We start from the raw sequence: 23,191 nt of genomic DNA on the forward strand, positions 1-23,191 counted from the left end.
TTGGCGTATTGTCAAAATCTGGATACATGGTGCATCGACTTCTCAACTTATTTATAGTTTTATTTCTTACAGAAAAATGAATGTTAGTCAATGATAAGAAAATAAGAACATACAAAATGTTCACAAAAACGTCAATTTGATTGTGATATTATGTTCTGCTGCATTGACCACAAACACACTTCTACATCCATTTCTTTGTATTTTATTCCTTTTCTGGTAAAACACCTCAATATATTGTGAATATCATCATAATTTGTTACAATATTGAGAAAGTCAAACAAAACTTAAAAGTGCAGATATGTTATTTATTTCATGCATTTTGATTGGAGGACATGGTGATGGTCATAAAAACAGCCAACCAAATAATAGTAGGGGTTTAATAAATAAAAATAGAATGAAAATATTGTTTGTAAATGATGACTAAGTGCATCTCAGAAAGAATGAGTTGTACAACAACTTTAGACTCTTCATGCAGTGCGAATACATGAAACAAGCATTTTTGATTTCTCTCGAAGGGTCAAATAATTTACTTCTCAGAACTGACCAATCAGCTTTCAAATTGTCTTTATATTCATATGAATGCTCTACCACAACCGAGCATAGTCCTTCGGGTAGTTCTAACCTACCGTTTATTTTTGAATGGCTTGTGTGCAAAACTACAAGGTTTTTGGGCAAACATGCTGAAGCATCAAAATGACAATCACTGTAGTGTAGGTGAACTCTTTTTTATGGGCATAAAGCTAAAGTCAAAATTATACTGAAACGATGATATACGTAATATCATTGCCTCCATATTCTCTAATGATTCAAGCAAATCATTGAGCAATTTATAGAAATATTTCACAAAGTCATCTCTAATAGCTTCTGTGTCCCGATCATTATTCCGCTTAAAAATCCTATCTCCGTTGAAAAAGCCTGTAAAATCAATGTCCTATGTCAATACGTTCATTTTGTTAAGAGTTATTAACTTATTTAGGGATGGGTTCTGTAAAAATTGATAATCAACTGCTAAATAATCAGCTGAAATCCACAAAGAATGGTCATTAATAGACCCAACGTAGATAGGAAATTTATAATTCTTTTCATGTTCGGATGCAGTTACCATTAAACCGCCAGACCAGTCCTCAAGAACAAAATAGCAGTTCTCACAAAGTAATGCGAGGACATCATCATACCAAGTCAATTGGTTGCAAAGAGATAGATTTTCTCGTTGACTTTGCTTTTCGGCAAAAATTTTTTCCAGTTGCAGATACAGGTTGGTATCATTAATGAGGTTTTTAAATATTAGGAACGCAATAATAAGATTGAATTTCTCAATACAACGCGGTAGTATGGCAAGAATATCATGTATTTCGTCGGCTGTAAATTCTGCATCTGACTTCCATGATGAATTTGATAACTTCTCATACAACAGCTTTTTGATTGGCAGTATAATGATTTTGTATTCGATCGGAGAGCTACTTTCAGCTTTTGAAGATTCGCCGGTTATATTGAGCAAAATGCCATCTTCATTACTCGCGATTGAGTCATGAGCACTTGAGGATCTGGCAATCAATTCATTTCTGGGAACGCTATAACATCTGCATGCCATAAAATCCTTATCTTCACAATCTTCATGAATAGACAATACTTCAAATGTTACAAAAAGCTTTATGCAATTGGAAGCAGAACCGACTTGACCGAAAGCATCCCGATAGATCCAGCATGAATTTTCGTATAAGGAATATTCATACCGCATGACATCCCGAGACGTCTTCTTTTTGCTAGTATTACTAAATTCATGTCAACGATAGGCTTAAGGCCTTCATCAATCAAATCGTCCTGTTACACAGGAGAATACATGCCCGTGTTTAGCTATACTACATACATGTAGTTGCCCAGCTAGTCATTATAGATCTCTTTGCACCTGCACTTCCGTTAATATTTCGTAAATGTGCCATTTTTAGTTTTTAAATTATAAACAATTTATACCATCAACATAAAGTTACTTAACTTAATTTTTAATTAATAGGCGAGAACAACTATGCCTGAATCGAAAATCATTGCTTTGGATTAGTAGCAAGTGACGTATATTCACCTTCGCCATCTTTAGTATCTTCTAAACTAAGCTTCCCCACTTCTTCCTTAATGTCACTTTTCGCCTCTCTGCTTTCATCCTTAGATGCATATTTCGACAGTTCATCAAGCCTAGCTACAACATCTTTCTTCATTGCGTCATTTAAACTATCCAAAAGTTCGAGTAACAGCTCAATGGTACTTTTTGTCAATTCAAATGCGCCTCCTTCTTGTGTTTCAAACACTTCCTTCAAATCAACATCCTTTTTAAGCGCCTCCACACTTTTCTGATATTTAGTATATTCTTCGGTTTCAAGGGAAAGAGCGCTACATAATTTATTAAATGCAATATCTGCATACTTGAGGTACTTTCTTGTTGATTCTACCAACAAGTTAACCGTTTCCTGATCGATTTTTGGATCCTTATTTAATTGATCACCGGTCTTGCCTAGCCCTGCGAGATAATTGTCTGTTGCGTTATGAAAATTCAAAAGCTCCTCTTCCATATTTTTGAGCGAGTACATTTTATCAATATCACATTTGTCACATACTTTCCCCAAAATATCACCGAATGTCTTCCGGATCACATCAATATGGCAAATACGCTCTTTATAGACTTCAACTAGTTCATTTTGTATCCTTTCTTCAGTCACTGCCGCTTCGTCTGATCGACTTAGCTTGCTATCAGCTGCTAAGCACAAACCTATCAGCAACAATAAAAACTTAATAGAGTACATGCGCTACCGATTTTTATCTGTATTTATAGTTTTCACTCTCAAAAACTTACTTTTTAGGTGATTATCCTAAAATGCACATGAATACTTTCCTATAGTGTCGTATACTGCATTGAGAGTGTTTCATGTCTTATAGCCCAATTTTACTCACACTTTTGGTTTTGCATTTATGTATATGCTGAATTCCCGGTATAAGCAGATGATATTATTAATACAATTGTACTTATGAACATGTTTCAATATCACGATCTACGTAAGAATACCTTTGGTCAATTTAGGTAACTACCATATATTCCTCCGATTAACCAAAGATAAGTTTCTCATGTCCCATTCTTATGACCAAAGCAAGATAAATCGCACTGATTTCCCGTGTTAATCTTTCAAATACTTCTTTTTTGCCGTAGGTTTTTTCTTAAAGTTTCACCATTCCACCAAAACATGATTTAAGAGCTTCAAAGCTAAGGATAATACATAGCCACATAATTCATTGCAAACTATAATATATAGGCATATTAATGAATTGAATATGATTTATGGATGCTATGATAACTGGTAAGTAGTCATTGAAAGGTATAACATATCCATCCCTATCCGAATGTGAACAGATCCATAATAGATTTGAAAAGATAGAGTTCTGCTAGTTTAGCAGTTTAATTAATACAGTTTTGCATTTCTAAGAACAACCATTCTTCTATTCCAAAATGGTATCTGGTGTTCAACTTTTTGTGTTCTATTACACTTAAGAAAATATTATTAAAATGGTAATGTTCACATTCCATATGCATGTTTTTGTCTAAAATCATCATACTTCGTATGTGGATATAGCTAAGTATTTGTATTGTGCTATTGTATGCAGGTGGTATAGTGAAGCGTACCATATTACTCCACTTTTTTATTATTACACGATGAGCGAAATACAATTATCTCACAACTATTTGTGCAAGGCTTTTTTATTAGTTTTTATTCAAAAGTGTTTATATTAAAGTTGTTATTGTCTATCACCTTGTTTTGTTCTTCTTCTGAAATCCTATTGAATATTTTTGGTTTTGTGGAGCTTTCAAAAACCTAACTCTGTCAACTTGTGCTTTATCATGACATTCAGCAACAGATGTACGACATCCTCGCATCTGCTGTGTCACAACACATAACACTTTAATGAAAGTTAAAGCAATATTTATATTCAATAATTGCACTGCTAAATGAGTTACACATCTATTTTCAACTATTACCGGCATATCTGCCCATCTATGTATTAAGTATCAAGCATGCAGTATTTTTGTTCTGTTCCATGTTCAAAACTTGGTAATAATAAGTTTGACATTCAAACATACATGTATCTTTAGCTAGGAATATGAGTAAAATGCAAGTCATGTCGTCATTGTTTAATGAAAAGGCGATGTTTATATCAAAAGTACACATCTCCTGCTTTTTGCTCGGCATGTAAAACACTAATTAAACACAACAATACACATTATCTACATGGTGCGTGGCCATAACATTGGATTATTCAAAACAAACTACAATTGTTTTGAAGATTTATCATTTGCTTATCGCTTTCCTTTTGAACAATTTTTACCGCAAATTTTATTCCATGTGCCAAAAAAGTGTTAAACTCAAATAGAGAACTATAATTTGATGCTGACTCAAACATTAGTTGAACTTTGTGCTCGCCTTAAATATAACTGTGCGTTATACTAAATTTCGTTCGATTTAAATACGTGTCTGTTAAAGAACATGGTTAGACTTATCACTTCTTCCATGCAAACCCTGAATCATTTCGTCTTCTTTGTGTAACAGATATGAAGGAGGTTTCAGAGGGAAGCTGTAAATAAAAGAAACTTTTTTTTTGTTCCTGGACTATGGTTACTTAGCCAAACTTTTAATAAATTATCTGATGGTATCTAAGATGAACACATGTACTCGGTTAATATTTGTGTTGCGTATTAAGCAAAAGTATTGGATTAATGTGTTCCATCACAATTGCTTGATCTTCAGGAGCCGCGAGCTCAACATCAATTCGGGACATCCGAAATAAATTAGAGAACAAAAATTTATTCTCTCTTGCTTTTATTCTATCATTTGGCGATACGATCCAATACATTTCTGCAAATTCATCTTCATTCCTTCTTTCGTACTTTTTCCATGGGTGGCATGCATCCATAGCATCGCACTACGAATTAATGGTTTTTCAATACGGATAGTTCTCTATGCAGACATATTATCAATTCATACACAGTGTTGGCAAGGTTTTTGTTTTTATTTTTGATTATATATGCGGATCCAAACATTTATTCAGCGTCGGTTTCAATCTCAAGGAAGCTGCGGTAAACCCCTTTTTAATGGAACCCATCATGTTACATCCGGTAGTATGCTAGATAAATGAGTTATCATGCCTGCGGAGCAGTGACCCGCCCTATGTTAGCAATAAACAAAATATCTCCTTCAAATAACGACATCATATGCTAGCAGTACAACATATTTAATTTTTGCCGTTTTAGATTTAACACAGGGATGTACTCGCAATTAACACATAAATTAAACATTGGAACGATTACAAACAGGTACTACCCAGTAAGAAAGTTAAAACCAATAAATATGAACCACCCCATTTTTAAATTAATCACATCTTTCACTCATCACACTTATCGACAGACATGAAATCGCTTAACCGCTTCTCATAGTCAATCAGATTATCCAACAGCTTCTTTTTCTTATCACCATCCGTCTCCGCATCAATCCGGCTCTGAAGCAAAGCAATTCTAAATTTTAAGTCATCAATAATCGTGTAATTTGTTTCTCTGCCTGACAGCGTAAGCTTCTCTTGCAAAATATCGATTATACGTTTCTGCTTTGTAAGTGTATCCGTCCGTCTCTTGCTAATTTCCTTTGACTTGTAAAATTCGTTACTTAAAATCACCAACTCGTTTCTTGTTTTGGTATTTTCCAGTTTCAACGCCGCTAACGCGTCTTTTAAGCGCTCATTTTCCTGTGTAAGTATTTTATTTCTGTCATCAAAATCAACACGAGCCTTCTGCTTTAACGTGCCATACTCCTCACCAAGCACAGGTATTTTCTGCCACAAATCGTTGTACTCGATCCCAAATTGCTTACAGACCAGATCAATGATCCTGCCCATCTCCTCAATACGCTTTCCTCTTCTCTTCATCTCTTCACACGTTTTCACTATCAATGTGCCACATTCCCCATATCTCATCCTTGTCTCATCAACTAGTGCACGCATATCCACCATATTACTCCTCGTCCTTTCATTTTTACACCATTTTTCCACGTTCCTTCCACTCTTGGTCGTTCTAAACCTGAGTATATCCTTGGCATCCTCAACCTTACCCACATTCAGCAAAAACAGCAATCTCTCGTATATTTCCATGCTCTTATCATCCAAGCGCCTACTTATACAGTCAAACAGACCGTAAATATTGCTGAGAATTACGTTATCGTTCTCCACATCTGTTTTGTCCAATATTGAATCATTTGCATCTATCTGCGATGTATTGTCCTCTTCAATTTTTAATAACTCGTTGATGAACACTTTAGGACCGGACAGATTGAATGTGCTGCGAATGGTCGGTTTCGATGGTGATTGATCCGATTGTGATTGAACGGGCACATTTTCCTTCTGTGTATCACTGGCAGCGTGGTCAATGTACTTCATCAGGGCCCGGCATTTTAAAAATTTATGTACCGTCCAGGTGGTACACGGAACGGTGCGTATTGAATGGTTTTGTTGCCGTTACTTGTACAAATGTGCGTGGCAGGTAAAGTCATACCGATTATAAGAAATGATGCGCGTAGGTAAATTTACATTGATTTGTACGGAATGATATGTCAGTAATGGCATGTAAAGCTTTGGTAAGACGAAGAAAGCTGCGATGATGCGATGTAAAAGTAAAAATGTGAGTGCATGTGCTTTAAAAAGAGCGTTGCAAGGTATTTTTAGACATACCGTGCGATGACGTGTCCATAAACATGGCAAAACGTACAATACAGGAAATAAATAACGAATTTACTTACTACTTTGGTACGAGGGTACGGTACAGAAATACAACCGTAGTACAACAGAGTAGTTGCATGTAAATTATTATCTAAGCAATAGCATGCATTTATTGCACCAAAGCGTGCTAAATGACAAGTAAGCTGTGGTATTCTCATTCCATAACGGTTACTAGCTATGAATTGATGGGCATGCTACCAATTTACACCGGTAAGGTGTAAATAAAGCAATAATTAAATCAATACATTTATTCATCGGAGCAGTCCTTCGAAAACAAAAATGTGGAATAGCCAAGCAGTAACATGAGCGGTGTTTAAATTCGTTTTGACCAATTCAGAAATTAGTTACTCATCATAGGGCCATAAGCTAATAATGCAATACAGATGGTAATACGTATTTATACCCGCATAAGATATTTTACGATGTACCATGCGTTCTGAGTGTAGAACGAATCAATTTAATATAAATTGTTGTGGTACTGCTTAATCGGTAATATGACGGTCATACACCAATAATCATTGTGATACCACACACCACACCATTTCCATTGTTAAAACGTTGAACAAACACGCCACTCCATTTACATTCTCATCTAATTAGCACTATTCCATAAACGTACCATAAGTAGTACAAAGCCGTACACCATCATTCAATTACTATATTATCGTTAAATTTCATCTCACCGCATCATCAATCTCTTTTTCTTTCATCCTTTCCTTCATCCTTTCGTAATACTTCCATCTCCCCAAATACACCGGGTCATAATAAAATTTCTTGCACTCATCAATACGATCGGCCAGTTCCTTTTTAGCATCCCCATCATTCGTACTGAGTCGCTCAGACAGTTCATAAAGATGCGCTAAATCATTCATACCTTTCCTGTTCGTATCACTGCCGTGCTGATGCTCATCATCTGTACGGTCAGTTGCTCCCTTCTTTACAACGTTTGTTGCATGTGTATCGCTTCCATTCGCATTTGCGCCGTGTACACGGTGCAAATAAAGTGCACGCTGCAGATCATCGTTCAAAGTATCGTAGGCCTTCTTCAGCCCAACAAAAATGTGCTCACTGCCGCCCATCATTGATGGATGATAACGCTTGGCCTGCGTGTAATAATTGTGTTTAAGTCTTTGCTTGTCTATGAAGAAGGTGTGTGGTAGATTTAATAGCGTGAAGTAGTTTTGAGATGGCAGCATATTTCTGTTTTGAGGGGGTACGTAACGTAGGCATTTGTGCGCTTCTGGCGTGGTAAAAATTTTTGTAGATATGCTCTTTTACGTAGCCCTGGTAATTTTTATGGTTGGGATTGACTGTTCTAGCAAAGAAGAGAGAAGTGGTAGGAAAAAGATTATGGTTGACAGCAAGAATAGGAGTAGCGGGAGTGATGGAAATGAAAATAATACGAACAGAACGGGGGGTATTAACGGCAGTATGCTTAAAAAGAATGGAAATTTTGTTAAGACAAGCATGAACAGCGTAACCACACAAAAACGCAAGAACATAGAAAAAAAATCAAAACGAAAGCAAGCACAAGAACAGGAGAACACACCAAATGACAGAGTAGCACGTATTGGAAACGTAGCAGGTGAAAAGAAAACGCGCAGCACTGCCAAACGCACGGTAACGAAGAACAGCACAGGTAAAAATACGCTAATACCACGCACACGTATACCACCACCACTGCCCTATCTTACAGCTACGGAGTCATTGATAGCGCAGCATGGTACGATAAAGGATTATCTGGATTTACTCACTTTAAAGTATTTGAAGACCGGTGATTTGCTCTTTGTGAATGAGCTGATCGATTGTGGGAGTGTGCAGAGGAATGACAATGTTTACTATGCATTGTGTAATTTGGCTGATGTTGTGGTTGAGGATGATGCACTGACGGAAGAATTGATCGGTAAGAAGGGAGGGGTTGATGAGGAGTGTATTGATGGTAAATGTGGACAGAGCGGGAATAACCAGCAGGAGCAGAGCAAGGAAAAAGGTAAAAATAGCAAAAGAAAAAGTGCTAACACAATAGAACACATAGCAGATCACCGTACAAGCACAGCCCAAGCAAAAGCGCTAAAAATACGCTTAATGCCCAAGATCATAAACTTTTTCAGATTGGCCATGAAAAACACGTTCATTACATCCAAAGCAACACTCGTAACTGCCTCGGTAGTATCAAAGATACCAGCGCTCATTGCACCCTTCATCCTCAAAATACGCAACAAGGAAACGTACCGTGTCGTATCAAACGCTCTTCTGGGCATGAAAGACGATGGAACGATTAACCGTGAGTTGATAGATTTGTTCTTCAAGGAAGATGATTGGTTGGTGCGAATGCGCATTGTTTATGTGATGGTAGGGCGGTACGTAGATGAGGGGATTGCGAGGATCTATGATTTTATGGTTGGTGTAAACGAAAGATATGGTTTATGCGATGGAGATGACCGTGGTAAGCATGCTCGTATAGGTGGCGATAAGCCTGGGCAATGCGATGGAGATGACCGTGGTAAGCATGCTCGTATAGGTGGCGATAAGCCTGGGCAATGCGATGGAGATGACCGTGGTAAGCATGCTCGTATAGGTGGAGATGACCATGATAAGCATACCGGTACAAAGCAGATACACACACTTTCAGACCAAAGCATGAACAAGAAGAAGGTACCCGCCAAGTCAAACACTCTTCTACTAAAACCGCATGATAGAGCGCTCATCACACAAATCAACGATATGCTGCTCACCTACCTCTCCAAAAATAATATGCCAGTCCAAACAAACATGTTCTTGCTCACACACCACAACTTTTCTCGATTATTCTCGGCGACCGCCGACAAGCTCAAACTCATTAACACGTATCTCAATCTGTCCTGTCCAACCGCACAGAACTTGTCACTCATACTAAATTACGTGATGGAGAGCAAGAATGGAAAGCTGTTGGTTAAAATAATCGAAAGCGGGCTGAACGATGAGTGTGTTAGATGCTTTGTTGAGAGGATGAGGGATGTGGTTGTGGAGAAGGAGGTGTTTTATTACGTGGTAGGTATGAAACGGCATTGGAACGAGGATGTGAGAAGGTGTGTTGATGGCATATTAGCTGATAAGTTTTGTTTGAGATGATCATTACAGCCTTATCTCACGATGTGAGGAGAAACACATTTGTTGGAATTGTTGCCTTCCCATGCCAGCGTTAAGTAAATTTTCCTCCTTTGACAACGAATTATTTTATATTACGTGTCATAATTCATCATAAGATCTGTATGTTCTTATCTTTTCGGGAATTACCTGTCATTTCAGCATTAAATAAAACATTGCTGCTGTAGAGCAATGTTTTTAGGTGTGGTGTTCGGTTGATTGATGTTGTTGCTTCGTATGCTGTGATGTACGAAAGGTTTTGATTGTGTGGTCATGAAACATCAACTTTAACAGCTATTGTTGATGTTGCAAAGAGAAATATATTGCTAACATTATCACGGAGGAGTGGTATTTGTAATTGCTGAACTATCGTTTTCGCGTGTCCTGATTAAACAATATATTCTTCTAAATGACAATTGCATAGTATTCTTTCCGCATTTGCCATACTACGTACTCATTACAGACGTAGATCTGTTTTAATTCCAGTATAGAACACGTTTTACCAAGCTGGTTACAACAATTTGTTGTAGATGTGGCTCATATCAACATTACACATCCTCTCAAATAACATAAATCAAAAAACGTGAGAATGAAGTGTTACTCCAGGATGAGAATACGTTTATATTCGAACGTATGAAGGCATAAAAAGTGATTTGTTACAGACGAGGCTTTTACGGTACTAACTAACAGTAGTACTTCGAGCAAATAAATTATGATGCAAAAGCAGGGCCGAACCAGGGCTCGAACCTGGAGCCTCTTGCACCCAAAGCAAGCATTCTACCATTGAACTATCCGGCCGCGGTCAGGTCACCAACAATGCAATAAAAATACCTAATAATACACTGTTTCATGCAATGTACGATTTCTATGTTTGAAAAGGGCTATCTGTATATGTTCGCAAGATAATGTGATGCGCAAAAGTAGGTATGATGTATTATTACTAAGCCTAATATGCATTTTCACACGGATAGGAGGCGTACAAATGTGCTGATTTGTTTCATTCTTAGCGCAGAGTTTACCCCATCCGAGAGATTATTATAAATGCTATCCAAGCAGAAGTAAACCGGTAATGCACATGCTATTGCTAAGGAAATGAAAATAAATGCGTTCCTATCGTACAAGTGTTGTTCATTCTCATATCACTACCTCATACCTATCAACTGTGATAAAATCTGCCCTTTTGCTATTTCTGCTATATTCTGCCAACTCATGATTGTACAGATCAATTTTTGTCAGCAACAGATTATAGTCATTCATAAATCTCCCATTTCAACATTGCGCATGAAATAAACATCTTCATTTTATAAAAAGAGTCGAACCTGTAAAAACCTCTTTGTAAACATAAAAATTTCTTAGCCCCAAAAACCATGAGAGAAATAGTTTCTATACACATTGGACAGGCTGGCGTACAAATAGGAAATGCATGCTGGGAGTTATACTGCAAAGAGCACGGCATACAGCCTGATGGTCGGCCTGATGAGAACTTCGGGCGCAATGATTCGTGCCTCTCCTTCTTCAGTGAGTCGTGTGAGAATACATACGTGCCGCGCACCGTAATGATTGATTTGGAACCAGGGGTCATCGAGAGTGTGAAAAAAGGGCCGTTCAAGAAGTTGTTCCACCCCGAGCAGCTCATACACGGAAAAGAGGATGCTGCGAACAACTATGCGCGGGGCCATTACACGGTCGGAAAGGAGATACTTGATGAGTCATTGGATAGAATAAGGAAGCTAACTGAAAATTGTGAGGGATTGCAGGGGTTCCTCATCTTTCATTCGTTTGGTGGTGGCACGGGCTCAGGTTTTGGCGCACTACTCATGGACAAACTGACTAGTGTTTACGGTAAGAAATCAAAATTGGAGTTTTCTGTCTATCCTGCGCCGAGGATCTCTACCGCTGTTGTAGAGCCATACAACTCCATATTAACAACACACACAACACTCGATCACTCAGACTGCTCATTCCTTGTAGATAACGAGGCTATTTACGATATGTGTCGCAATTTGGGGATAGAACAGCCGAAATATGCCGATCTTAACCGCATAATCGCCCAGGTTGTGTCCTCGATCACAGCGTCGTTGCGATTCCCTGGCGATCTGAATGTGGACCTGACAGAGTTCCAGACAAATCTCGTGCCCTATCCGCGTATACATTTCCCTTTGGTCGCCTACTCTCCGATGCTTTCACGGGAGAAGGCATCTCATGAGCAGCTCTCTGTACAGGAAATCACCAGTGCATGTTTTGATTCAAAGAACCAAATGGTGAAGTGCAATCCACAGAATGGTAAATACATGGCATGCTGTCTTCTGTTCAGAGGTGACGTAAATCCCAAGGATGTTAACCAAGCAACCCTGATTGCTAAGACGAAACGAGCAAGTCAATTTGTTGAGTGGTGTCCCACCGGCTTTAAAATCGGAATGAACAAGCGTGAGCCCACAGTGCTGGATGGCGGCGCCATGGCGCCTGTTAAGAGGGCGGTGTGCATGCTTTCCAATACCACTGCAATTGCTGAGGCCTGGGCACGGCTAAATTCCAAGTTTGATTTGATGTTCGACAAACGTGCATTTGTTCACTGGTATGTTGGAGAAGGAATGGAAGAAGGTGAGTTTACGGAGGCACGTGACGATCTGCGTGTTCTTGAACAGGATTATGCCATGGTTGCACAGGATTAAAGTATTAATTTCCTTTTAGTTATTTCGTATTCTTCTCTTGCGTTTTAAACATGTTTCTCATTGTTCCGCATTCCCAATTCCGTAGTTTTTTGCTATTTATACTTTTTTCTCGGTTTTTATGCGTTCTAGAACATGTTTTTAGATGTTGTATGATTATATCTTATCAGTTCATAGATCGGTTTGAGCATAAAATGCGAAACAGATGCATGAACTGTAAGTTGTAGCATGGACGAACCTCCATTTTTTGAATGCAATTATTTTCTATAAAATGCTATTTCATACCAAATCGTTGTATAATGGGCACTAACAATGATTTGTCTAATAAAATAGCAGCTATTTGCGCTGGACATCATATTCATGGCAAAAATTGATGCAATTAAATTCACTTAGTAATACCAATGGTGATGAAAATTGATCGAGTAAGCACGGCCATCGGACCCAAAGAATACCATCCATGATATACGACCGAACATTAAATTTGTTCTGGTGATGCGCATGAATCATCTGTGTTAGTTTTTTATTTTATGTTCTAGATCGAACCTGTGTAAAAAGTATAAAAATAAATGAAGCAACCACTATAACAATGTTTCTATCTTCAATAGTTTATCACATCGTTTATAGAGCCATGAACATAGAACATAAAGCTGTTCGAACAAAAACATGTGGAAATGCTCGAATAAGAATATTTAAAAATATTTGAGGCACGGGTCACACAAATATTCATATGCTACAACGAACTTTATGAAGAATGTGTAATGCTGCAATCTATACATGAAAATGTCGTAAAATATACAAATACATTTGCAAAAGCACAAATATGTAGAGATTAACGATCTATGCAGCAAAATTTACGAGCTGCCTGTTGCTGAATAGAGCTATGGGGAATGGCATCGGAACATAGAGCAATATAGCGAGCAGATCAACAAATGACCGCTCTTTAATCATTTATATGTTCAACAAGGTTATCATGGTTTATTTATAGGCAACAACATCATTTTCTCCACTCGATATTGAACTTGTCAAGAACATTTGCTCCGTATTCCTCATAATCCTTCATTCCTATGAAGTAATCAAGGTCCTCGAGCCTGCTTAGAATATCACAGCCTGTGTATGTACTGAACACATCCAGTTCTTTCGTTACCTTTATATTCTTGTGCTCCTTACTCAGAACATCGTAAATCTTGTCGGTGAATGATAGCGGCTTGGAGTAACCACCACACAAGACAACGTTAGCCAGAAGAGAGTTTTTCATTTCGGGTTTAATCTTGTCCACCAGGTCATTCACGGCTTTTGTCACATCATAAACCACCCTCTTCTTCACCTTTTCTTCAAGCTCATCATTGTTCTTCTCAAGATAATTGAACGTTTCCTTAAACACAAACTTATCTTTATCTTCGTTTACTATCCAACTATCAATTTCTTGTCCACTGTAGATCCTAATACTCTCAATTACCAGAGAATCACAAACAGCAGCACATTCCACACCACTACCACTAACATTTACAACAATACCGTTGTTCTTCCCTGCAGCGTACAGGTCCATCACTCTATCATCAACAAAAAGGATGCCCTGCACCAGCCTCTTTTCAAACAGATTAGAAAGCACTCTCCTATTGGCACCGAGATTGATTATCAAGTACTCCGTTCCTAGATTTTTTTCTATTAAATTTAAATACGTCTCGTAGTTGTTAATCTCCTTGTCAATAAGAGTGTGATCCGGTGTCTTACCGAATATAGAACAGTCTCTTAACGAGTATCCCATCTTGTAGAACGATGTGCCTATGTCAATGATGAATATGTTATTTTTAATCATGTTGAGGGGCAATCGAAAATTATTGAGGGGAAGATTTTAATAACACAAAACTGTTCATCAGATCTGTACCTTACCCGGAGAGCTACCTATGAAATGGCCAGTAATTACAGATTTGTGGTGCATAAAAGATGCAGTATGCCAGACTTATATAATTTTTGGAATCAGAAAACTTATTTGTGTATATTACGGTCCACATAGAGGATAGAATAGTAATAAAAACTGTAAATGGAAGATAACTTGAAAAACAGCAGAAGTTGCTGAAGTTGCTGAAGCTGCTGTGACATGTTTGCGCAGATAAATGGCGTTAACTGGCAAAATGTATCCACACCGGTTGTGCACATGCCAGCCAATGGAGTTGCAGAAACAACCAAACATATAACCGAGCAGTGACAGGCAAAATCGGGGACAGGCCGTGCCAAAGTCTGTTTCAGACAAATTTTGCTGTGTAAAAGCAGTTGTTTGGCTAAAAGTCGCAAAGTTATTTCCCCACACACAATGATATGGAAGAGAGACTCGTAAATATTTTTACCTCCTGTTTTACCGCCAAGTACTAAAATATTTAAGACATGCGTACGAAAATAATTTTATGGAAAAGAAATTGAGTTACATCAACGAGTACAACACGGCTGAATTCAAACTTACGAGGCCGGTCAAAAAAAGAAAAATCTTGGTGGAAAAAAACAAAAACAAATGCAATGCTGAACGTGAGAATAGAATACATGTGGCGTGTGATTCGGAGAGAGAGTCAACATACGATACATCTGAGTATACTTTAAGTGAGGTTGAGGCCTCGCCAAAACCTGAAGTGGTGTACATCGACAAAGATGATCTGATAGAAATACAGGGTGTTAATCCTAAGAGATATGGTTGTATACGAAAATTGAACTTTAGCAAGGAGTAGAAGTGTATGGATGTGTTTAAATAATGAGTACTGTATTTATGATGATTAATAAAACTGTCATTGTGCTATAATATTCTTTTCAGCATCGCTTCGCACACAAATATTCCGTAAAATACATTTCTTTACACCTATCTCAGCAATAGCCATTTGCACTGGCGATTTACGTTATGTTATCTTCTGCTGGGATTGTAGGGCAATGCACAAACCTCCTTAGAGAGTGCTACCGTTCTTAATTACAGTCAGTCCCTGTTTTGGGACCATTTCCAACGAATTCGAGGCTTTAAATGACCGAACACATTGCCATTTAATATTTACCACAGAAAGTCGGATTTTTTAAATTTTTTGAACTCCGCTTCAGTCTCACACAACACAGTAGACCATCCAATTTTCATCCATCACCGCATATACATAACACTAATATAAGCTAACAAGAGAGCGGTTTGGAAAACGGCAACGAATAGACGAACAAGTTGATGAACCGTTTAAACGTCAAAAAAGACCGATCGTACTGTTTCTCATGACGTTTCTTCTCCATTTACCCATATGGAGAGCCAAGCTGATTTATAGATCTTAAATCCCTCAAGAGGATCGCACCCTGTAGAAGCCTGCCAAGAAACTCTGTAAGACACTGCACATCGGCCAACTGCATCGAGACCTCTGAGTCATCCCAGAGAACTACTCTAAATTTCTTTCTCAATACCTCCTCTGTATTTTCTTGTGTTATCTTGACATAGTACCCTCTATTCTCTATAGCATCCCGCCAGTAGTCCAACATCAATATAAAGACACAAAAAAAAGAAAAACATGCAATACACAATGATACGATCATAAATGGCGAGAGTTAAGCCTATTTATAGCTTTAAGCCGTACAACCCATATCAAGATGCCAAACATCTTTGTATATATTTATGGTGATAAATCCGTAATTAACTTATTCCAATGATAAAACACATGCAAAGAAGACGTAACCATAACAATTTAATTGATTAAAATGTGCTATCATGCTTAGCGCGTATCCTTTTCTCCTGCAGGAGCCTTTGCATCACACTAATATGTCCATTTTTATACTTAGATTTAAAATTCTGCTATGATGCGTACGCTATTATCAGTTAAGAACTGAACACACGCAATGATGAGTCGTCAAATTTTGTCTTATCATGTCACTCCCTACGGTGTATCCGCTTGCGAACAACCTGGTAAACACACGAACCATGCAATAAGCATAAAAAAATACCAAATAAACAACAGTGTATGTAACTTTTATTGCTGCTGCTCGTATAAGTAATTGCCTGTGAATGTTCATTTTTGACTATTACTTGAAGTTTTTCAGGAAAACTTAAATAGCTTTTTTTCTGCCACTAGAAGGCCAAAACATTCGCATCGTGTCACTCTTCTGGTGGATATACGGTACTATAGCAGTATTTAGGAATCTCACCGTTAGGACACCGCGTAAATCGCGCCTGTCAGAAACATTTTACCAGTAAAATTTGCTCACTTGTTTCGTAGGTTGCCCGCAACTTTTGACTAAATATCAGTAACGCTTTTCATAAACGTGTTTAATTGCTTATTAAATATAATTTCATCGAAATACTCTCAGGCACCATTAAATGCAGAATTCATATAAATAGAAAGATAACTCAAATGTTCAGAAGTCAGTTCTGCGAAACCTAAATATGACCCTTCGAGAAAAATAAAAAAATTTGTTTCAGGTATTTGCACTGCATGAAGAGTTTAAAGTTGTTGTACAACTCATTCTTTCTGGGATGCACTTAGTCATCATTTACAAACAAATTTTTATTCTATTTTTACTCATTCAACTCCTATTAATATTTGGTTGGCTGTTTTATGACCATCACCATGTCCAATCAAAATGCATGAAGTAAATAACATATCTGCACTTTTAACTTTTGTTTGATTTCCTCAACATTGTAACAAACTACGATGGCATTCACAATATATTTAGATAATTTACCAGAAAGGAATAAAATACATCTGCGAATACAAAGAAATGGTTGTAACAATGTGTTTTTGGTCAATGTAGCAGAACATAACATCACAATCAAATTGACATTTTTGTGAACAGTTTGTATGTTCTCATCATTGACTAATATTCATTTTTCTGGAAGAATCAAAACTATAAATAAGTTGAGAAGCCGATGCATCATGTATCCAAATTTTGACAATACACCAACTGAAAAGTTTTTGGTGGAAAAAACACAATTGTTAAATCCTGGTGGTTTTGTCTGTGCTGTAGATAATCAGCTGATTGTCTACCGCGGCAAAGCTTTATTTATTGATCGGACCTACGAGAGTCTGCAAAATGTTCCTGTGCTCCGTGCACAGTTCTTAAAAAAGCACTTCGGTATTGTGCATGTTCTAAAAAAGTATAGAACCAAAAAAATAATACCAGTAGCAGTAAAAATAATCAGACAATATCTCTACACCGACATTCTATATCACTATGTGTACCAGAACAGCCGATGGGTATTGCGACAGCGGGGTGAGGACAAGGTCATTACAAGATTGTATGCGGTCAATCCAGAGGAAAAGGAGAGATTCTATCTGAGAATGCTCTTGCTCAATGTGAGATATGCCACGTCATTCGACGACTTAAGAAGTGCAAACAATGTTGTATATGGCACATTCGAGGAAGCAGCAAGGGCAAGAAATCTTCTGCAGGATGACAATGAATGGGAGAACGTGCTGAGCGAAGCTGCAATGACAGAGACATCTGACCACATCAGAAAGCTGTTCGCATACATCTGTGTGTTCAACAGACCGCAGGATGCACTTGGGCTGTTCAACGACTATGTTGACGATATGTGCGATGACATCGTTAACGAGATATATGGTGATGTGGCCAACATGGCTGACAGCGAAGATCTGACGAACAGAACTATACTCACAACAAACAACGATGCTGCAAAGGAAATCAATAACAGTGTCCTTGACTTGATGATCGGCAACGAAGTGACATACACGAGTGCAGACTCTATTGTCACAGAGGACAACGATGTTGTTGCGAACTATCCGCTAGAGTTTCTCAACAAGCAGCAGCCTTCAGGAATGCCACCGCACAAGTTAGTTCTAAAAAGAGGTGCGTTGATAATGCTATTGCGCAACCTTGATCCAGCCAATGGCCTGCTCAATGGCACACGCCTGGTGGTTGATGAACTCCACACAAACTTCATCATAGCTACTATTGTAACCGGATCCAGGAAAGGTAGCAGGCAGTCATACTAAGGATCGACATGGCACCGAGCGAGACACAGCTGCCATTCATGCTCAAGAGAAGACAGTTTCCGGTTCTTCTTTCGTTTGCGATGACAATCCACAAGTCACAGGACCAGTCATTTGACAAGGTAGGTGTTTATCTGCACAGCCCAGTCTTTGTGCATGGTTAGTTGTATGTAGCTTTGTCGAGAGTGCGCTATGCAAACGGTCTGAGGGTGTATGTTGCTGACAATGGAGACCAAGGAAAGTATGAGAATGGTAAAGTATACACTAGAAATGTTGTGTACAATGAGCTACTGGAATGAAAGTGATTTATTGATTTGTAACTATACAACAGTTGGTAGAAAGGAATGACCTAATGTTTTAGTTACATTCAAAAGCGCTATCTTGGTATACTATCCATTCATACACCCGTTTTTGACAAACGGGATAGCGCAGCTAGTATAACAAAATAACAATGATGAAGCCTTGCGAAACATCTTTGCAATCATGTTGCTGGGCGTTTTCTGATCAATATGAACTGTTTTATCTTTTATCGAGTTACATGATCACAGTAATAGAGCATCTTATTGATCTGAAACTACAACCAATGTGAATTTACTTGTCTTAATTTATTCGCTCTAACAGTACTTGATTTTTTGAAAGAATTTATTTACTTTTGCTATTTTCTCATCGTAACACAGAATAGACCACTACACTTTTAGTACACTGAGATTGCTCACAGTCACCGAACCACAACTCATAAATAGTAGCGCGTGGTCACATTACAAAAAACATTAACCATAACTTTACCCCATTAAATGTCCACGCCAAACAATACATCAGATTCATTCGACCGGAAAGATGATTCAACACTAAAGTCAATCAAAAACATAGTTCAGCGATACAATAAACGACGTAGTACTTCACAAACGGATACCAATCCAACATATTTAAAATTGCTGCTTACAAGCTGCAAAGATGAACTGAAGGAGATGAGCAGAAACAAGAAAAGAGTTACAAGTATGGAAATTGAAAAGATGATGAGCCTTATAGGTGAGATAAGTCAAGAAATAGACGAGCTTGGAAAGATGTGTGGAATTGAAAAGAGACGAAATGTAAGAATGCTGTGTTATTTTCTATTTGTTGTTTGTATAATAGTTGGTGTTATTGTAGGTGCTGTTTCTAAGCTAAAAATATTGAAATAAATTTGTTAATCATGTTTTATTTTTATGTTTAGTACTATCATTCATGAGTTAAATCCTAAGTTTCTGCGACACCAATTGTACCATGTAGAAGACAAATTTTATTCCTAATGGTCTATTCATTCGCCTTACCGCATTTCAAAATACTGTTTTGTCCTATTAGGAAAGACTATATAATCTCATACTATTCAAAGCGTATATTTCACACTTATGGCACACTTTTGCAATCGCACAGGGAATAATTAAAAAGTACAACAGAACCAATCATCGTTCATGTCTTAACCATTGCCTCTATATGTCAACATTAAAAAGCACTCTCTTCAAATAACAATTCAAAAACTATTAAATTTAGTTAACAGAACAACCTGCTCAATCTTCATTTTCTTTTATCCTCTTAGCATCTACCACGTTTGCATCATCGTTCTTAACATCGCTTTTCTCATCACTTGCCTCTTGTTCCGCTACTTTGCCACCACTTGTCTCACTTTTTTCATCAGCTACCTCGATCACGCCGGCCACCTCCTTCGATTTATCTTCGACTACTTCTTTTTTTCCTTTTTTGCTTAACTTGCTTTTCAGCCTCCTAAAGAACTTTTTAATTCCGTTGAACAGCCCACTAAAAAAATTGCTTATATTCTCTCTCATCTGCTTAAATGTGCTAGTTTCCTCTAGTTTATGATCTGTGGCATTTGACACTTCGCTGTACAACGGATACGATGCAATAGCAGGATCATCAGTTCCTTTATCCGTTGATATATCTTCTTTCAAAACATTTTCTGTGTTCTTAGCGCTATCTTGTCCTGTATTATTCTCATTTATTACTGTTGTTATTATTTTATCGTTCTGTTCCATTTTTTCTTTTCTCCCGCGCGGTATGGGCAATAAAAATAATTTTTGCTCCATCAGATATCCCATTTGTCTATCACAAGTAAAAATATGCTAAACGTTATGAAATAGTGTTAAATGTTGTCGTTGTGTCTCACTACCATAACAGAATGTTTTTGAATAGCTGTATGTTTCTCCACATATCTAATGCCAACATCAAGAGCTGTTCTACGGCATTACACAATGCCCAGAAGAAAATATTCGAACTTGTGCATCATCCTCACGAATATTGGTTGAATTTAGTATAATTTGTTCCAAAAAAACTATAATGGCTCTTACTCTCATCGTGGAAGCTTTTGTTGAGCACATTTTGTACACATTTACTTTCTAAGCTTAACCGATCAGAGATTCATGCTATCTCTAGTGAGCAAGTTTGTCAAAGTATGTAAAGCGACTACGGACCATCAACATAGTTTTCGGGCGTTGCAACCAGCATTGTTTCTTTTTAGTTTTATTGGCATGCTTCGACTTTTTTACCAAACTGGGATGGTAACTAAACATTATTTACAGACAAAGTGCATCTCAACGGATTGGTAATTCGAGGTTGCAACAAACATATGCGGTAAATCATTGTACCTTATCACACATCTTTAATTATCCACTTCACCAATGATCTGTTCTACTAATTCTTCCAGGTTAATCATATCATCCTTTACATTAATAAACTTGTACAGCTCCTCCCTATATTCCTCATTGTATTCCTCGCCAATCGAGAGAAATTTCTCGAACTGCTCCTTCTCCATGCACACACTGCCCTTGTTAAATGCAACCAAATGCTTCAGCAGATCCTTCCGGCTGTTCATTTCTCTGCACGACGTTGCAAGTCTTTCGAACTCCTCAAACGTACTCGGCAAGGAAGACAAACCATCCATAGGCGGTGGCACACGGTTGCATGATGATAGCAGATCGCAGAGCGAATCCTTGGTGAGCGGTTCATCCTTTGTGAAAATATCGTATTTTTCTCTGAGTGACATTTTGATGAGAGGGGTAAAACTAGAATTATTTTATGCTCCATGCAAGTGAGAACGATACCGTTACATTGCCACTACAATTTCTTGCCACGTCAGTACTTAAAAAGGTGTTCTTCAAAAACATTGGTTGTTTACTGACAGAGCACCAGAGATAAAATCCACGAATAAGTTGGTGCACTGGAATTAATTTAAGAAACATTTATACCGATGGTGAACTAAAACGGCAAAAGAATTTACGAGACCTTGTTTAATGATTGTCTCCTGACATGACATTTTCAGCAAGAATTCGAATTATGCCCAACAATGATGCTTGCTGTGGGATAGGAAAAGTGAAATTTGCATACTTATAAATGCCTTTTCCGTAATGTGCACACATGTTTTGAATTTCGTGCTTAAGTAAATCAACATCAAATTTCTGTTCAAAAATAGTACCGTTAAGGATCAAGCTGATGGTTGTTTCGGAACTCACTTTCTCTAATTCAAGAATAGCAAAAATTAAAGCGGATATTATTTTCATTGTACGGGTCTTAACTTGTTTTATATGCTTGTATTTTTCGTCATCTTCATCTCCTCGTTCAATTATTTCTTTCACGTTTTCAAGCGTATAGTCAAATTTTTCGGGCAATATGTCACCAGAGGATCGGTTTAAGATTTCCAGGAATTTGTAACCACCTAACATACAGTCCAAACGCTTCCAACTTTTGCCTTTCTTCTCCAAATCATCTTGAATATCCTTGTCATACTTGGTTATCTTGAGAGAATGGGCATCGAAGGATGCCCATTCAACGTTCGTCGCCATGCAGTGTTCCTGTCCCCTTGATTTAAAGTACGCAGCATTAGTACCAGTTCCTAAAACTACTCCAATAGGAAAGTCATTCATTTTCAGAGGTTCGCTCATCAGTGTAGCTGTTGTATCGTTTGCCAGAACTTGAACACTAACTTTCATGTTTCGTTGTTTGAACACTCTGTTAAGTGAAGCAACTGGATCCTTTTCTTTTTCATCTAACGGTTTAAACGAGAAGTTCTTGTGCAGACTTAATATCCGACCCGAGCTGAGGGAATTTTGCTCTATGGGATAGGAGAACGTCAAACCGGCTCGTATCTTGTTTTTGTTACTGCCTAAATATTTTTCGACTTCCTCAGCAATCCAGTTATATACACAACCGTTTCTTCTTTTCGATTCTTCATCATCACCTCGTGGTATAATTACATGTTCCACTTTCTTCATGTTCTCCACTTTGCCTTTCTCGATCTTATATAGACCCAACTTCAGCGATGTGCCACCAAAATCAATCGCAAGCATTTCACCTTCTGCACTTACAGTGGGCATGTTACTTTTCAACACAAACGTGGGAAGAAACATATCTGGATTACCAAGCGGATGTTTACCTCTATCACATTTCTTAAAATCTTCCTTGATATTGTCAGTTTCCAGTTCAGTGTATTCAAAGCATTGTTTTTTTACGCACCAAGTTATTTTGAAAAGATATACCAACCAAAAAAAGACAAACATAATAATTTAGTACTTCTTTCTTTATATAATTTTATAATATCTCTGAATTAATTTTCTTGTCAAAAAAATTGATATGATTATTATTTATCAA

At 37.7% G+C, this 23,191-nt stretch overlaps 12 protein-coding genes and 1 non-coding gene across 13 annotated transcripts; 4 read left to right on the plus strand and 9 right to left on the minus strand.

Annotated features, from left to right (window-relative positions):
- Positions 1–921: 921 nt before the first annotated feature.
- On the minus strand, positions 922–1,738 carry VCUG_00427 (uncharacterized protein; the record flags this gene model as incomplete). The annotated part of the gene is made up of 1 exon (XM_008075259.1): positions 922–1,738. One exon carries the CDS (start codon positions 1,736–1,738, stop codon positions 932–934), a length of 807 nt encoding a protein of 268 aa, XP_008073450.1. The 3' UTR covers positions 922–931.
- A 246-nt stretch (positions 1,739–1,984) lies between these two features.
- Positions 1,985–2,792, minus strand: VCUG_00428 (uncharacterized protein; the record flags this gene model as incomplete). The annotated part of the gene is made up of 1 exon (XM_008075260.1): positions 1,985–2,792. One exon carries the CDS (start codon positions 2,790–2,792, stop codon positions 2,040–2,042), a length of 753 nt encoding a protein of 250 aa, XP_008073451.1. The 3' UTR covers positions 1,985–2,039.
- A 2,597-nt stretch (positions 2,793–5,389) lies between these two features.
- On the minus strand, positions 5,390–6,462 carry VCUG_00429 (uncharacterized protein; the record flags this gene model as incomplete). Its single annotated transcript, XM_008075261.1, has 1 exon — positions 5,390–6,462. The coding sequence occupies one exon, from the start codon at positions 6,460–6,462 to the stop codon at positions 5,419–5,421; it is 1,044 nt and encodes a 347-aa protein (XP_008073452.1). The 3' UTR covers positions 5,390–5,418.
- A 784-nt stretch (positions 6,463–7,246) lies between these two features.
- Positions 7,247–8,220, minus strand: VCUG_00430 (uncharacterized protein). Its single transcript, XM_008075262.1, has one exon. It carries the CDS (start codon positions 7,995–7,997, stop codon positions 7,476–7,478), a length of 522 nt encoding a protein of 173 aa, XP_008073453.1. The 5' UTR covers positions 7,998–8,220; the 3' UTR covers positions 7,247–7,475.
- Positions 8,098–10,004, plus strand: VCUG_00431 (uncharacterized protein; the record flags this gene model as incomplete). Its single annotated transcript, XM_008075263.1, has 1 exon — positions 8,098–10,004. One exon carries the CDS (start codon positions 8,098–8,100, stop codon positions 9,910–9,912), a length of 1,815 nt encoding a protein of 604 aa, XP_008073454.1. The 3' UTR covers positions 9,913–10,004.
- Positions 10,005–10,653: 649 nt separating this feature from the next.
- On the minus strand, positions 10,654–10,725 carry VCUG_02789. Its single transcript has one exon. It is a non-coding gene; the product is annotated as a tRNA-Pro (tRNA).
- Positions 10,726–11,294: 569 nt separating this feature from the next.
- VCUG_00432 (tubulin alpha chain) lies at positions 11,295–12,621 on the plus strand (the record flags this gene model as incomplete). The annotated part of the gene is made up of 1 exon (XM_008075264.1): positions 11,295–12,621. One exon carries the CDS (start codon positions 11,295–11,297, stop codon positions 12,597–12,599), a length of 1,305 nt encoding a protein of 434 aa, XP_008073455.1. The 3' UTR covers positions 12,600–12,621.
- A 928-nt stretch (positions 12,622–13,549) lies between these two features.
- Positions 13,550–14,418, minus strand: VCUG_00433 (uncharacterized protein). Its single transcript, XM_008075265.1, has one exon. It carries the CDS (start codon positions 14,410–14,412, stop codon positions 13,591–13,593), a length of 822 nt encoding a protein of 273 aa, XP_008073456.1. The 5' UTR covers positions 14,413–14,418; the 3' UTR covers positions 13,550–13,590.
- A 500-nt stretch (positions 14,419–14,918) lies between these two features.
- On the plus strand, positions 14,919–15,378 carry VCUG_00434 (uncharacterized protein). The gene has a single exon (XM_008075266.1). It carries the CDS (start codon positions 14,999–15,001, stop codon positions 15,311–15,313), a length of 315 nt encoding a protein of 104 aa, XP_008073457.1. The 5' UTR covers positions 14,919–14,998; the 3' UTR covers positions 15,314–15,378.
- A 3,969-nt stretch (positions 15,379–19,347) lies between these two features.
- VCUG_00435 (uncharacterized protein) lies at positions 19,348–19,748 on the plus strand (the record flags this gene model as incomplete). The annotated part of the gene is made up of 1 exon (XM_008075267.1): positions 19,348–19,748. The coding sequence occupies one exon, from the start codon at positions 19,348–19,350 to the stop codon at positions 19,732–19,734; it is 387 nt and encodes a 128-aa protein (XP_008073458.1). The 3' UTR covers positions 19,735–19,748.
- A 336-nt stretch (positions 19,749–20,084) lies between these two features.
- Positions 20,085–20,703, minus strand: VCUG_00436 (uncharacterized protein). The gene has a single exon (XM_008075268.1). It carries the CDS (start codon positions 20,644–20,646, stop codon positions 20,101–20,103), a length of 546 nt encoding a protein of 181 aa, XP_008073459.1. The 5' UTR covers positions 20,647–20,703; the 3' UTR covers positions 20,085–20,100.
- A 484-nt stretch (positions 20,704–21,187) lies between these two features.
- On the minus strand, positions 21,188–21,590 carry VCUG_00437 (uncharacterized protein; the record flags this gene model as incomplete). The annotated part of the gene is made up of 1 exon (XM_008075269.1): positions 21,188–21,590. One exon carries the CDS (start codon positions 21,588–21,590, stop codon positions 21,207–21,209), a length of 384 nt encoding a protein of 127 aa, XP_008073460.1. The 3' UTR covers positions 21,188–21,206.
- Positions 21,591–21,823: 233 nt separating this feature from the next.
- Positions 21,824–23,100, minus strand: VCUG_00438 (uncharacterized protein; the record flags this gene model as incomplete). Its single annotated transcript, XM_008075270.1, has 1 exon — positions 21,824–23,100. One exon carries the CDS (start codon positions 23,098–23,100, stop codon positions 21,835–21,837), a length of 1,266 nt encoding a protein of 421 aa, XP_008073461.1. The 3' UTR covers positions 21,824–21,834.
- Positions 23,101–23,191: the final 91 nt, after the last annotated feature.

Source organism: Vavraia culicis (assembly GCF_000192795.1).
Source record: "Vavraia culicis subsp. floridensis unplaced genomic scaffold supercont1.5, whole genome shotgun sequence".
NCBI lineage: Eukaryota > Fungi > Microsporidia > Pleistophoridae > Vavraia > Vavraia culicis.